The following is a 15,021-nucleotide window of genomic DNA, read 5'->3' as shown; positions in this document are numbered from 1 at the left end:
GATTTCGCACTACTGTGAAACAACTGGAGCCCGCCGCGTACCTGAGCATGGCCTGGGACTTGTTGCTCCCCCCGGTGATCAGGGAGACGTGGATGCGCTTGCCGCCTATCTTGTAGCGGTGCAGGCCGCTGACGGCGCTGATGGCCTGTTGCAGGGAGCCCATCTGGACCGTGGCCTTCAGCTGGTAGTCCGTGTGAGGGCTCAGCTCCACCCCCTTCACCTGGGAGAGAGAGAGGGTAGGGGAGAGATAGATCCATCCAGTCATCTTCATCCGCTTATCCGGGGTCGGGTCGCGGAGGCAGCAGTTCCAGCAGGGGGCCCCAGACATCCCTTTCCCTGGCAGCATCAACCAGCTCTGCCTGGGGAATCTTTAGCCACTCCCAGGCCAGTGCGGAGATGTAATTCCGCCACCTAGTCCTGGGTCTACCCCGCGGCCTCCTCCCAGCCGGACACACCTGGAACACCTTCCTAGGGAGGCGCCCAGGAAGCATCCTCACTAGATGCCTGAACCACCTCAACTGGCTCCTTTCGACGCAAAGGAGCAGCGGCTCTACTCTTGAGTCTCTCCCGGATGACTGAACTTCTCACCCGATCTCTCAGGGAGACCCCAGCCACCCTCCGGAGAAAACTCATTTCGGCCGCTTGTATCCGTGATCTCGTTCTTTCGGTCAGATAGATAGATAAGATGTTTATTTTTCTCAATGAGAAAATGCTTTTCCCAGCTCAACATGGTCATACTTTTAGACAATGAATAATGGTAAATGGACTGCACCTGTATATAGCACTTTTATCCAAAGCGCTTTACAATGAAGGACTCTCATTCACCCATTCACACACCAATGGCGGCAGCTGGCATGTAAGGTGCTAGCCTGCTCATTGGGAGGAATTTGGGGTTCGGTGTATTGCTGCAGAACACTGACATGTGGGACAGGAGGAGTTGGATTCGAACTGCCGCCCCTATGATCATTGGACACCCGCTGTACCACGGCAAACCTGTGGGGGAGCGCCCCTTTAAAGATGCCATGAAACCAAAAATGCATTTGTTTCCATTTTGGATCACATCCATGGTCATAGTGTGCACCTATTTAACAATATATGCCAACATTTTATTTATTTATTTCAGTTTTGTTGTAATCTTATATCAAATCCTATGATTTTTGTCTTCTCTGATTTTTTATGTCAGCAATGCAAGAGCAAGGTCAACCAATAATCTCACGACATCCACCTGTCAATCAACACCATCTATCGATCGAATCCGTCTAAAAATTGTTATAACCCGCCCATTTGTCAATGTTCCAATCAAATTCCTTTAGGCATTTTGAGTCGGATATACGTTTAACTACGGAAGTTAGACGATCTCAAACGTCCGCTCCAGCTGCCAACAGTGGAGGAGGCTCACCCTGCCGTGCCGGGAGAAGATGTCTTGGAGGATCTGCTGCAGCTCCTTGCGGGACATCCTGTAATCCAGGTTGACCACCTGCACGTCGGCCCCGTCTGAGAAGGGCTGGGGGGAGCCGGCGTAGGGGAGGGGGCTCCGGGGGGCAGCCAGCAGCGGGGAGGAGCGGCTGGACTGGCAGGGGGATGTGCTCCTGGGGCTGGATAGTAAAGGAGGGGGGTGGAGTTAGGAGGTGATGACGACTGAGGAATCCTTTTTGAGGATCTTGAGGAGGATCTGAGAATCTCTGGTCTGAGAATCCCTCCTCCAAAAATCGCCAACTAAAACCCCAACCCTATGGATGTGTGAGTGGACACCTGAGTGGATTGGACCACAATACAATAGAGAAAGCGCACATTATAGGACCTTTGAGGATTGTCATTTGAGGATAGTCATACTAGATATCCAAAAAAGGTATAATGGGCTACTTGGACTAGGAGGTGCTTAGGAAATAGGAGTTGTTTTGGGTCTGGCCTTCTACCTAAACCCATGGACGTGCAGTCGGACGGTCAGTCAGTCGGTCTTCTTACCTGGGCGACCAGGAGCCCTGGAAGAGCACCATGGGGCTGAAGCTCCTGTGGAGGCTGAGCTTGCTGAAGGCCGAGGGCGTGCTGACCTGGAACTCCCCCGAGCTGCGGTCCACCATGCGCTGCTGCTGCTCTCCCACGGGGGAGTCGGTTGCGCTGCGTGGGGTGGAGGCCCTGGAGGCGGCAGCGGGAGGGGCAGGGGAGAGACAGGCCAGGCGGACATTTTTAAACCGACCAGTCGGAAAATCCATAACTGCAAAACCTCCAGTAATCAGTACTTTCTGATTACTCCAGTAATCAGTACTTTCTAACCCTAACTACTATCGTTTATGGGAGGCCAATGTATATCAAATATATATTAGGGCTGTCAATTTAACACACATCAGATTACTTATGCAAACATGAATGCGTTACTGAAAATTAACGCAAAATAATAGATTTTGTCCAACTGTAGGTGGCACAGTTGCCTTGTCATTGTCTGGTTTAGCATTATTGAAGCGACAAACTGAATTTGGACCTGAATGACCCCGTAGGCTACGTCGTATCTCACATAAAAAGCATCTTTGCCTTCAAACAAACTCATGGAGGTAGATAATCAGACTTTGCTTGGCCCTCTAAACGGAAAGTTTACTTTCAAAAAACAGTTAAGAGCATGGTCATGTGCAATATCAGCCAGAAATAATTACCATCGGAGCAGTTCTAGCCTAACTTATCTCAATGCTAAATATGTCAACAGCTGTCAGCTCCAGGACTAGCGGATTTCGCCAACCCACACTCACTGAGAACAGGTTTCGAATTAATCTGTGTACATCTGAAAAAATGACAAACTCCATCGCAAAGTGAATTGCTGTGGACTGCAGGCCAATTTCAATGATAGGGGACAAGGGCTTAATGGAGGCGTTTCAAATGGCTTCCTCCAAGGCAACTTACAAGAGGCACAATAGTTAGAAAAAAGACGACAAGAATGGAAGTAGACTACTGGCGCGGGATGTTGCTTTAAGCGGGGATCACTGGACGTCAGTCAGTAATCACAATCACAAAGCTACAATGATGTAATGTCTTTGAATTGAAAGATTTTCATTTGGGGGCTTTTGCCAGCAAAAAAATGATATGTGATTAATTAGATTAATTACAGATCACGTAATTAATTTGTTTTTTTGTTTTTTTTTAAGGTTTGACAGCCCACCCATCCATCCGTACCTTCTGCAGTACATGGACTCCCCAATGAGGCCGGGCTTGTGCGGCTGTTGGGGGAGGAGCTGCTGCTGCTGGGCGGAGTCTCCACCGCCACTGCGGGGGGAGGAGGAGGAGGCGCGGCCCTTCTCTAGGTGGAAGCCCATCTTAGGCTTGGTCTCCAGCCCGCCACCTGGCTCCTGAACCAATGGGAGGGAGGGGGAGGGGGCGGAACAGCCAGAGGACGCGCATTAGCGTACGGATCATGCATACGTCTCTACTGTGGCGTAAATGAGTCGGCTATTAGGTTTTGTTGGTATGGATGGAAGAGGAAAAGGGGCGGGAGAGGAAAGCAGAGGAAGGTAGAGTCGAGGACGTTGTGGAGGTTCTGATACAGTCAGCCAAGGTCAACTGTGATAGAGCAGTTATTCTGCCATTTCAAGACTATTAACTTGACTGTGTTTATATAATGCGCTGCTGTATAGTAATGCCACCAAATCGTCCTCTTGTCTCCATTTGGTTAAATACGAAAACACAGGAGCAAACGCGCAACAGAGAGCGAAGCAGAGCAATAAGACCGTCGCTGTTGCACAGCGGTCGAACATGCAGGGGCGGCAGGCGGCATTCTGGGTAGCTGAGGCATGGCATTGGGGACCGACAATATGGTTAGATATCGCCTTTGTTGTTTAGATGCAAAGTCACAGGAATTCAAGCATTAGTCCTAGATAAAAACATGGACCACAAGACAGACAAGACAGACAAAAGCTCCCTAGACATGGCAGGCGTTAGGGCTAGGGTGAGACAAGGGGGTGAAGCCAGGCGGGAGGTTAGGCTACATGCTAGCGCAGGGTAGCAGAGGAGCGGGGCGGGCAGACACCGTCAGCTGCTGACCTGCTGGGGCCCGGCTGGGCCAGCGCCGCCCGGGGGCCCGCTACACCCCCTCCTGGGGCTGTAGGGTCTCTCGGGGACAGAGGCGGAGGCGAGGGGGTAGTAGTCCCTGGCCCCGCCCTGACCGTGGCACAGCCGGGCCAGGGCGCGGCGCGACCTCCTGGGCGACCTCGGCTTCTCCAGGGGGGGAAAGGGAGAGAGCGCGGAGGAAGAAGAGGGGGCGGGGTTGTGGTGGTGGTGGTGGAGGGGGGGGCAGAGGGCAGAGGCCGGGGCCCCTTTCTCGCAGCAGCCCGGGGGCCGCGGCGAGAAGGACAGGCTGATGCGGCGGCCGTACACGTCCTCGTTCTCCATGCGGCGGCGGGCACGCTCGGCCGCCTCCTGGCTGCCGAAGCGGAGGACGGCGGCGCCCGAGGACACGCCCAGCACTTTGCCGCCGCAGTTGTCGGACAGGCGGCGCAGCCGGGCGCTCACACTCTTGGCGTCGCGGTTGGTGGGGAGGTTGTGCACATAGAGGAGGTTGAAACTGGGCTGGGGGGGGGGAGGGAGGAGGGGGGGAAGAGAGACAACGGGCCGCTCTTGGGTTTGGGTTCTCGGAATTGGATTTTGTTGAGGAATGAAAGCAGATGCAGTCAATATCAGGCTGCGGCCCGTCCTTCTGGAAGGCTTCAGAGTTCAGAGGTCAGGGAGGACTTGGCGCCTATTTACGCTTCACAAGACAAGCGTCGTGCGACACGACACGTCTTACACAAACATGGCACGGATCAGACACTTTATTACCCCCCCCCCGTCAGATTGAGGCGTCGCAGACCTGTCTCGCACCTCATGAATTTAGCCGTGAAGCAGTCATAGATTGTCGCATAGTCTGATCTGGTTGGTGGTATGAAAGCCTCTGAAAAGTCTCATTGCACGAATTGTAAACCACTTGTGCTCACGTGTAGTTACCATAGAGAGGGTACGACTATTCATAGGTCATAGGTACGACTATTTCAGCCAAGAGTTGGCATGAAATGCGTCGGCTAAAGCGTGAAATGCAGAATGTATCCGATTTATATCATTTTTGTGTAAGACGTGTCATACCCACGCTTTTCTTACAAAGCATAAATTGGCCTGGAACAGCAATTCTGATCAACCAGTGCCAATGCGATTTCACTGGCAAAACTGACCCAACACACACAATAAATTTCCCTGACGTGACCCACTAAACTCCTATCGGCCGACGCCATCGAGGCGCGTGACCCCAAGGCCTACCTGGGATTTGACGGCCATGCGGGGCGGCAGATTGGCGGTGATCTCCTGGAAGGTGACGTGGTGGTGGGCGTGCTGCAGCAGGGCGGGAGACGCCTCGCTGTTGTGGACCAGGATCACCTGGAACCCGTGGCGGTGGCGAAGGTCGCTCAGCTCGCTGGCAAAGTTCACGTCGGCTGGCGGACGGAGGTAGGGTAAGAAGAACAACAACAAAAAAGTTTTAGAAAACTACTACTCTGGGGCGAAAATTTGATTTTTTTTTGTTATGCACACCACGCCAACTAGGCGGAGGGTTACCATATGTAACCATAACGGAAGGGGCCGCTCACAAGAGACGAGGACAACGGTGGCGGGGGCGGCGTGCGTTTCAGCGAAGCGCCGGAGGCTCTGGCGAAGCTTGTCGTCCGCGGCGTTCTTAGCCGTAGCGTTGATGTGAGCTACGGTCACCTGGAGTGAGGAGACGTTCAGATTCAGACCAACTCACCCCCTCAACCTGACTCTTTTTCCACCCCCCACCAGTATTTGTATAAGCTTTTAGGTTATACGAAATACTATTGTAAATGCAGTTTCAAATACTTGAACAAAATTCAATGCCACTAGAAACTGTACCACATTGCACCATTACAAATTCACAGTATGACAAAACAAAACAAATTAAATGGTAGGCATAACAAATGATGTATAAAGACACAGAACACGAATACGGTAAGAAAAATATATTTTCTACCGGATACGGAACTGGTTGCCAAATTGTGTCTGCTGCTGTACTTTGCATTAAAATAAGCAGTTAGAACGTATTAGTGAGTATAAGTTTTGTCCCCTGCAAAATTCTTACAGATAATGGCAGATTATTCAATTATTGAATCACGTGGCATCCAGCTGCCTAAAACAACACTTTTCTATCCGGGGAGGGTGCTTAAAACAACAGTGCAACTACAGTGCAACGCTGGCAATGACGAGCCTTCGTCGGGCCGGTCAATCTCAACAGAACTGCGTGGCCCACCTGGCAGTTGTTGAGCTCCTGGATGACGGCCTTGTTCTCCTTGCTGATGTCGCACACGCACATGAACTCGGCCTCACGGTGGCCCTGGAAGAAGCGGGCACGCAGGCGCTGCACCACGGCCGCCGCTGAGCGCCCGCTGGGCACGCAGCAGTTCTCGATGTCCCAGAACACGCCCACCGGGGGCACGCTCTCCGGGCCGCCCTCGGGAGCACCTGGAAGGCGGGGGGGGGGGGGGGGGGGAGATGATGGAATGGGATGACGGTGAAATAGTTACCCGTTATTCGACTGCAGATAACTTTGTCGTTCCGACTTTTCAATTATGTCATTATGTTGTCACAGGAGTACTGTTTAAAAAAATAAATAATAATAATTTTAAAACAACCTATCGTCGACATTGGGGGACGGCGCTTGCATGGAGAGCGGCCCACTCACCGTACTTTTGTCCGGCCTTGGCCAGACCGGAGCCCGGCAAAAGCACGGGGTCGGAGGACGTGCCGCCGCAGCCGTTGCACATGGGGGCGGACTGCGCCAGCGGCAGCGGCGGCGGTGGCACGCCGGGCCAGCACGTCGTCTGGTGGTCTGGCTCGGATGCCGCGCCCCTCGCAGGCTGAGGAGGAACGGGGGAGAGAGATGGTGGGAGGGATCAGAGGGAGCAAAGAGCTCATGTGCCGAACTCTCGTTTGCCCTCTTGCAGCTGTGCGTCTCATGCATGACCATGTGTGCAGATACTAATAAAGGTTTGAGTATTCCATTCACACAAATAATAAGTCACATCAACCTAGGTACAGTAATGTTGTACAATCAGGCAGGCAGGGATGGGCGAAATATATATTTTAGCAAAAAGAGAAATACAATACTAAATCCTAAACAATAATCTGTAAGCATATAGAACATCATAGTTGCATGCCATCGAGATTCTGTTCAACCCTGTGTGTGGGCTCTGGAATAAAACACAATTAGTGACATCATCATCATAATCATAAACAGTGCCACAGTGAATGAAGAGAATTCCACCAACCTTGGACAAACATTCCCGGCAGTAGTGCGCCCCCTTCAGACAAACCGTGCATTCTATATTTAGGTGCATGGGGTTAGAGCAAAGGTGAGACTGGCTGGCGGTGGTAGTGGGGTGGTAGTGGTCACCGTGCGTCGCAGTGGCTCTCCTGCTCCCCCCGGGCGCCGGGCTGTAGTCAACGCTAAAGGGGTAGTAGCCGGCAGAGCCCCGGCAGGCGGACCCGCGCAGGGGGGCAGCGAGGAGGGCGTCCGAGGGGGGAGGCGGGAGGCTGGCCTGGCTGTAGGGGATGGGGGCGTAGGCAGAATGGAGGAGCCCCGGTGTACAGCAGGGGATATGGGTGTGAACCGGAGACAGAGAGGAGGAGAGGGGCTGGGAGGTGGCTACCGAGGGCGGCGCCTGGAGCTTATATCCCCCTGGGCTGTGGAGTGCGTTTAGGGAATCGCCTAATGGATCCATGGCGCCACCACCACCATCCCCACCACCACCACAAGCCATGGAGCAAGCCCTGGCCCTACTGGTATTACTGGGGGCCTGCGAGAGGGAGCTAGGGGGCATATAGAGTGAGACGCCGCTAGCACCAGCACCACTTCTACCTCCACCACTGAGAAGCCTGTATCCACTGGAAGCGCTGCAGTGTCGGGGCTGGAGGCTACCTTCACAGTGAGTGCACACGCTTACTTTGGGACTACCCCCCTGCTGTTGGAGGGAGTCTTGTTGCTGAGGGATAGGAGGAGGAGGCGGCTGCAGACCGGGAGGGGGGGGCAGAGGGAGGGGGGCCAGAGGAAAGGGCTGGGAAGAGGAGGAGGAGGTGGGATGAGGAGGCGGGGGGACATCTTTCAGCTCCAGCACAGGCTTCTTTCTGCTGTCCATGTATTCGTTCTGCAGAAAAAGACACGGATAGAAAACACGAAGCCATTAAAGTCCAGCTGAAACGGACGTTTGAGATCATCCAACTTCCGTAGTTCGACGTATTTCCGACTCAAACAGGCTATTGGGGTGGGATATAACGTTCAGAGGAATTTGATTGGAAAGTTGATAAGTCGGCAGGTTATAACAATTTTAGACAGATTCGACAGACAGATAGCATTGATTGCCGGGCGGATGTCGTGAGAATACTGGTTGACCTTGCTCTTGCATTGACGCAAGACATAAGCACTTGGGAGATTTTGTTTTATAGGAAGAAAAAAATAACAGGATTTGATATATTACAACGAAACTAAAAAAAAAAAAAAAATGGTGGCATATATTGTTTAACTGGTGCACACTATGACCAAGGATGTGATCTAAAATGGAAACTTTGGATGTGCATCAAAAATGCATTGTTGATTTCATGGGCGTCTCTAAAGAACAGTGCATGTTATGTGGAGGCGGTGCATTTGTTTCTCTCCCTCTGAGCTACCAAAGACCTCTCACAGCCTCGGACAGCTGGGAGACTGAACTAATTCTGGACCTCGAGGGTCTTTATTGGCTACACGTGATCACACAACACGCGTGAGTAAGGGGGTGAAACAGCACACACAACACACACACCGTCAATGGTCGCCGGTGGAAATTGTTCCTTCCTATCCAAGCCATCTTCCTCCAGAGGCAGCCAGGAGCAGTGGGCAGCCATCATTCATGGCACCCAGGGACCAAGTCCAAGTGTTAGTCAGGGACTGTACTCAAGAGCATGTGTTCTTCAGCATGTTTTTCGTATTAGCTTCTTTGGGAGAAAACCCTTTGCGAACACAGGGAGAACATGCAAACTCCGCACAGGAAGGCCCGGGAGACATTCTTGCTGTGAGGCGACAGTACTAAGCACCGCACATGAGCGATTTTTGGGGTTCAGTGTCTTGCTCAAGGACACTTCGGCACAATGCTGGGAGCCTGGATCGGACCGGGACCTTGTGATCCCCGGCTGGCCGCTCTACCTCCTGAGCTACATGCCGCCCCTAATTTGAACTAGTTATGGTTCTGATAACAGCCAATGAGTTATACACGTTCTTGTTGGTTGGATACATTATGGGAGATAGTAACATGGGTATGATTTGTATGTAATCAGTAACATAGGGAGGATTTAGAATATGTAATCAGTGATATGGGGAGGATTTAGAATATGTAATGTGGATGCGTCAGCCATTTTATGTGTGTGTGTTTCGCCACCTACACCATGTGATGTGCCTCTTCTCACCGTGTGACAAAGATGTTTGTTGCTATTTTGTGATAAGTAACATCTGGAGGATTTAGAATTACGTAATCCTCTGGGGAAAGTTCACTCCTGAATCAAGACTTAACAGCTTTTATAACCTTACCCCCTTGATGATGTGGCCTCCAGGTATCAAATTGCTTACCACGCACTTGACTATTACAAAGTCACACTGATCTTACGTGACTATGCGAGCATTCAAATGCAGCTCATTTTTTTGATAATGTATGCCACAATTACGGTGAACTTTACCACGCTTTTACAAGCTCATACTCATTTTTTGGTTAATCATTCAGTATCACTACCAAGACGTCAATAATTTCACAGACGCTGTACTTATTTGTAAAAGCGACTGTTTTTCTCTAGTACTCCTTTTCCCGCTGGTACACGTATCCAGCCATGTCCTGGTGCAGGTAGGTCCCTGTGAAACACCTACTTGTTTGTCCGAGTAAGGGGTGTTTTTCTCGTAGGACGAGAAGCAGTCGGTGAGGGTGAGGTTCCAGAGCCGGGAGGAGGTCTCCGTCTCCGCGTGACTGAGCCATGGGAAGGGTCTAGAACTGCATATGGATCTCTCCTTTCCCAGTCCGTCCATCGTACAACCTTGCGGGACCTTTCAACATTCTTTTATCACTCTTCTCTCTCATGCTTCCCTGAAAAGGAAAACAGTAGGACCCCCCCCCCACACACACACACACACACACACACACACACAATCACACACGCACACACTGCTGATTGACATTGAACTCAGGTGGTAAGTTTAGCGATGCGTCATCAAGCGTACGAGATGTTATATCGACAAGGCAGCAGTCGTGTGAGCGTTGGCTATCAAGCTTTTAGCAAAGTGTCCAAATTAAAGGGCAGCTATTTTAGCCGCAAACAGACGCGTATGCTATGGTCTCAAGCTCTAGTCTAGCAAGTTAGCTAGAGCTAGCTGGCGTTAGCTAGCTAGCAATAGGTTACTAATCTAGCACTAGGTCTCTAAAAGCACTGTCTGGAGCCCCAATTCAATTATAATGTAGCTAGCTAGCTTATATTATCTGGGAATTGTGTGTATACGTGTATGCTAACGGAGTAGTTTACCTGCCGAGCTACCAGGTTTTCTTTCTTCACATCTCCCCTCAAACTGTTTTCCCCTTTGTCGCCTTAGAAACCGGAGCCCTTTTGTAACCTCCATTTGCCAGAAACGACAACCCAGCTGTCGTAAATATACCCCCCCTCAAAAAAAAATTAGTTGGGGAAGAGCTCTTTCCGCTGACGAGAGACCAGATATCTGTTCTGACCACCCCTTTGTGACGTTATGCAGTATATTTAAAATGCATAAACTTCGAGTAAAAAAGAACTTCAGGAGAGAAAACGGTCGAATTAACCATTTATTGAGCAAGCCTAACACAGGGGTCGAAACTTATGGCAATACAATTTACAGTGTCGTGACTTCAGCTTTTAAATTGGCTTCAGGCCAGGAATCACATTACAAACAAATTTGCATACAAATTATGTTCATCATCACCAGATATGGTCACAAAAGATCAACTAGTCTTCTGAATGATCAATGTATCCGCTGATCTTTGCACCCCCCTTCGGACACGGGGGCGGCTGGGTCCTTCCTGGGATCATGTTACAAACTACTCACTTCAAAGGTGACCATTAGGCCACGCTGACTCAGAGACAAAGACAAAGGCCCTCTGTTGAGCCTTGAATTAACACAGTTCAAACTAATTTGAGGTTTATTCATTATTCTATAAAAATGACTGTAGAACGAGCCGTCGGCCTTTACACTACATGAGAGTAATACAGACGTGATTGATGTAATGCAGTATAAAAATATACTACAGTTACTCTACTATCAGATACAGGCTACCTTGGGTCATATGAATCTGTAACATATTACCTCCGCCCCGCAGGCTGGAAGGTAATGTTTTCACCCCTGTCTGTCTGTGTGTATGTGTGTCTGCATGCGGACAGGATTAAACAACTAAGGCAACTACCGGCCCAATATGCATGAAACTCGGTGGAGGGGTGCAGCATGGGCCAAGGAACTCACCATTAAATTTTGACCATGATTCATTCATAGCTGGCTCTACAGTACCCATATAACTGTAACTTCAGTGTAGTGGGGGATTTAGGTTTCAGCTTCCTCATAGGTTTCAGGTTCTTGGCGCCACTTGCAATACCGAGCTTGGCAACTACGCCAAAAACTGGTTGTTCCTGGCCATGGGGGCTTGCTTCATGCGCCACTGAGCAACTTTCATTGGATTGAATGGGCTGCCGTCTTTGCATGCCTTATCCACTTCTTATAATACATCCATGATCCAGCCATGATCAGTTATGCTCACGTCAACAGGCTGGTGTCTATTTACTTTTTCAGATCGATTCAGAAGGTAGAACGCTAGAGCCTGCCTACCATAATTTTTCCATCCGGCGGATGGAAGATGATGCTGCAGCAGTGTTATTATTTAAATCAGCAATATTTAAATTTCGCCTTACGCCTGACGAGACTACTGGCTGCAGTGTAGAGAGCAACAAACAAGCTGCTAAAGCTATTGCTGATTATTATGGTGTTTTATGCGCACAATACCACTTAGTGCGTTATCATCAACTTGTTTGCTAACAAAGGCTAGAGCTACTAGTTAGCTGTTGATAACGAGATCAGCTGTTGCAACTGGAACGCTCACCTCGGGAGCTGCCCCTCTAGTTGTAAATAGGTTCAAAGTTAAACCTGCAGAGATCAGCAGAAAACCTGCAGAGACCAGAGGCCATTATACAGACCTATACAGGCTTGTAATGTCTCACTACCGCCTCTGTAAAAATGTTTGGTGTATTGTAACCGCTGCTGTAAAAATGTTTGGTGTATTGTAACCGCTGCTGTAAAAATGTTAGGTGTATTGTATGATGTGTATATTGTATGGTGCATTGTGTGTATATTGTGGTATGTTATTAAATTGGACTCTGCATGCTACTAACCCTGTCTGCCTCTCTCCTCCCTAGTATCTCTTCCCTCCTGTGGATGTCCACTTCCTGCAGGCGACCCTGTGTCCGGCCACCCTGACCCCTGTAGGGGTCCAGCGGAGCTACTAACCCTGTCTCCCTCTCTTCTTCCTAGTGTTTCTCCCTCTTGTACTATACCCAGGTCCCGGAGACCCCCGTCCCGTTCTCCTGTTCCTGGTTGAGGTCCTCCTGAGTTCTCCATGGTTCCTGGAGAGGCCAGCTGTCTCCAATCAAGCCACCACATCCCGCACTTTGTTTTCTCACTTCAGTTTGGCTCTATTTTTGATAGTGTTACGTTTCATATAATGTAGTATTTATTCAGTGCTTAGTGCTCTGTAAAATGTTCCTTGAACAAAAGATTTTCCAGGAGCTTGCTTGATTATCTCGTTGAGAGAGTTCAGGGAAGAAATTTTACAGTTCTTTGGCTCAAATGGGTGCACTGTTTTTTGCTTCCCTCTGGAAAATTAGGAATCGCTTGTTATCTGCACTTTACATATTAGCCAGTCTGTATATTTTGTAAATGCAATTTGTTTTTATTTGATTTGACTGGACTCCTTCATGTTTTATTACTTTTACTATTTCTCTGTCCTGTTTTATAGCATAGTGCCTACACACACACACACACACACATATATATATATATATATATGCTGCACAATATATGGTTTATGCATCGCCATCGCAATGTGCACATGTGCAATAGTCACATCGCAAGGGCCTGCAATGTTTTTCTCTTTTTTCCCCTGCTATGTTAAAGCAATACATCGTGATATTTGGACCTTTACAAACATGTCTGGTGCTAATTCTCCAATTAGATTTACTAAAAGTAAGCTGAATCCAAACAATCTACTCAGAAAGATAATACATTGACATTTATTACCTTTTAAAACTCGCGCCCCAGGGACGCAGCATTGTCGAAGTGTGCAACGTTGTGCTTAAACAACACAGTAGTAGCTAGTAACTATTCTGGCGTCTATGGATATCATGTGATTTTGTGTGTTGGCTGTAAGCCGACACACCAAGAAGAGGGAATCCTATTTGTCTTTCCATCGTGTTGTTGACCTGCAGTTCCATTGTTGCTACCACAAGAGGCAGTGGTCCGGCTGTAAGACGACACACCAAGAAGAGGGAATCCTATTTGTCTTTCAATCGTGTTGTTGACCTGCAGTTCCATTGTTGCTACCACAAGAGGCAGTGGTCTCAGAACATCAAAACCAAAAGACTCCACAGAATTCCCAGGTCAGAGGTGGCCGAGTGGATAGTGCGCTGCCGGAAGGTTGTGAGTTCAATCCTTGGTGTGGACATACCAAGGTACCATGATATATTTTGTCACTGGATGTTGTAGAAGTTATATTTTGTCACTGGATGTTGTAGAAGTTATGTAACGAGCGTGGGTCATATTTGTTAATTATAGACCCTTTTACAGCCTAGTCAGCACAAGTAGCCTATGCGCGCGCATTCTTGAAACAGTAGCAGAGGAAGACAGACGAAATCGCCATTATTAAGCATACGGACTGGACTGAGGAAATCATCAGAAATGCCTGCGTTTGCGGTGCCCATTTTATATAATTGTAATTAAAATGGTTCTTAGCTAAGTAACCTAAGTATAGGCAGACTTGAAAGGTCAATTGTAACTAGAAAGTACATTTCCTGGAGAAAATGTGAAGTGGGCTAGCTGCTGCAGTTGTATGTAACAGCTACTGCTAGTACTACTACGGACCGGGCAATCTCCATGCACCCACCGGCGAAGACGGTGCATCTCTAGCCCACTCGGGCTGAATTGTGGGGTCCGTGGCGTGGACAGTGGCGTGGTGATGAAACTCCGCCCCCTCAGGTCAGAGCTGGTCGGGAACAGTGTACCCCTCTCTGGGCCACCTACCCGCCCACACCGGTGAAGACCATGTGTCTCTAGCCCACTCAGGGGCTGAGTTGTGGGGCCCGTGGCGTGGATAGTGGCGTGGTGGTTAGGCTCCGCCCCCTTGGGTCACAGCCAGTCGGGGACAGTGTACCCCTCTCCGGGCCACCTACCTGACTCCACCGGTGAAGACCATGTGTCTCTAAAAACGGTAAGTCACACAGCTTAGATACTTACATTGTACGAATCAGCACAGTTGTGTGAACGTTTTGATATAATATGTGTACGAGCTGTTGTTGGCATAGCAACAAGTTAGAAAATGGGTAAAAATGCAAAATTAGCAGCTCAAAAGCTAGAGTGCAGCGCCATACGTTTCAATGGGGAGCGCAGTTGCCGAACAAATCATCATACAGCGAAAAGTATAAGTCACACAGCTTAGATACTTACATTGTACGAATCAGCACAGTTGTGTGAAGGTTTTGATGTATAATAACTGTGAGCTTTCAAAACTAGGAGTGCCAGCAGTTTACAAAATGTGTAGATATTTTCAAAGCAACAGCTGCCACCACTCTAAAAACATAATGATACTGAACATTCCACCAGCAGTTTCAATGGCACAAAAATTACTATTAAAAGTTAAATTACTAAAAAACTATAAAAAAAATATAAAAAGTCTGAATACATCAATACAATACAAGTCTGAATAC

The 15,021-nt window shown here is 49.2% G+C and overlaps 1 protein-coding gene across 3 annotated transcripts in view; it reads right to left on the bottom strand.

Annotated features, from left to right (window-relative positions):
• Positions 1-10,603, bottom strand: part of marf1 (meiosis regulator and mRNA stability factor 1) — a 33,046-nt gene extending 22,443 nt beyond the window's left edge. For all 3 annotated transcript variants that reach the window (XM_084441114.1, XM_084441115.1, XM_084441116.1), the window contains exons 1-12: positions 10,555-10,603; positions 9,908-10,121; positions 7,290-8,165; positions 6,704-6,878; positions 6,272-6,483; positions 5,598-5,715; positions 5,272-5,444; positions 4,027-4,551; positions 3,163-3,335; positions 1,966-2,136; positions 1,400-1,595; positions 42-220 (exon numbers count right to left, since the gene is read on the bottom strand). In XM_084441114.1, the coding sequence (XP_084297240.1) occupies positions 42-220; positions 1,400-1,595; positions 1,966-2,136; positions 3,163-3,335; positions 4,027-4,551; positions 5,272-5,444; positions 5,598-5,715; positions 6,272-6,483; positions 6,704-6,878; positions 7,290-8,165; positions 9,908-10,063 (2,954 nt within the window). In that variant the 5' untranslated portion in view covers positions 10,064-10,121; positions 10,555-10,603. The remainder of the gene's footprint in view (positions 1-41; positions 221-1,399; positions 1,596-1,965; positions 2,137-3,162; positions 3,336-4,026; positions 4,552-5,271; positions 5,445-5,597; positions 5,716-6,271; positions 6,484-6,703; positions 6,879-7,289; positions 8,166-9,907; positions 10,122-10,554) is intronic.
• Positions 10,604-15,021: the final 4,418 nt, after the last annotated feature.

Source organism: Borostomias antarcticus, assembly GCF_949987555.1.
Source record: "Borostomias antarcticus genome assembly, chromosome: 7".
In the NCBI taxonomy this organism is placed as follows: Eukaryota; Metazoa; Chordata; class Actinopteri; order Stomiiformes; family Stomiidae; genus Borostomias; species Borostomias antarcticus.
The sequence above is the reverse complement of the archived record's forward strand: the minus strand, read 5'-3'. Positions and strand labels throughout refer to the sequence as shown.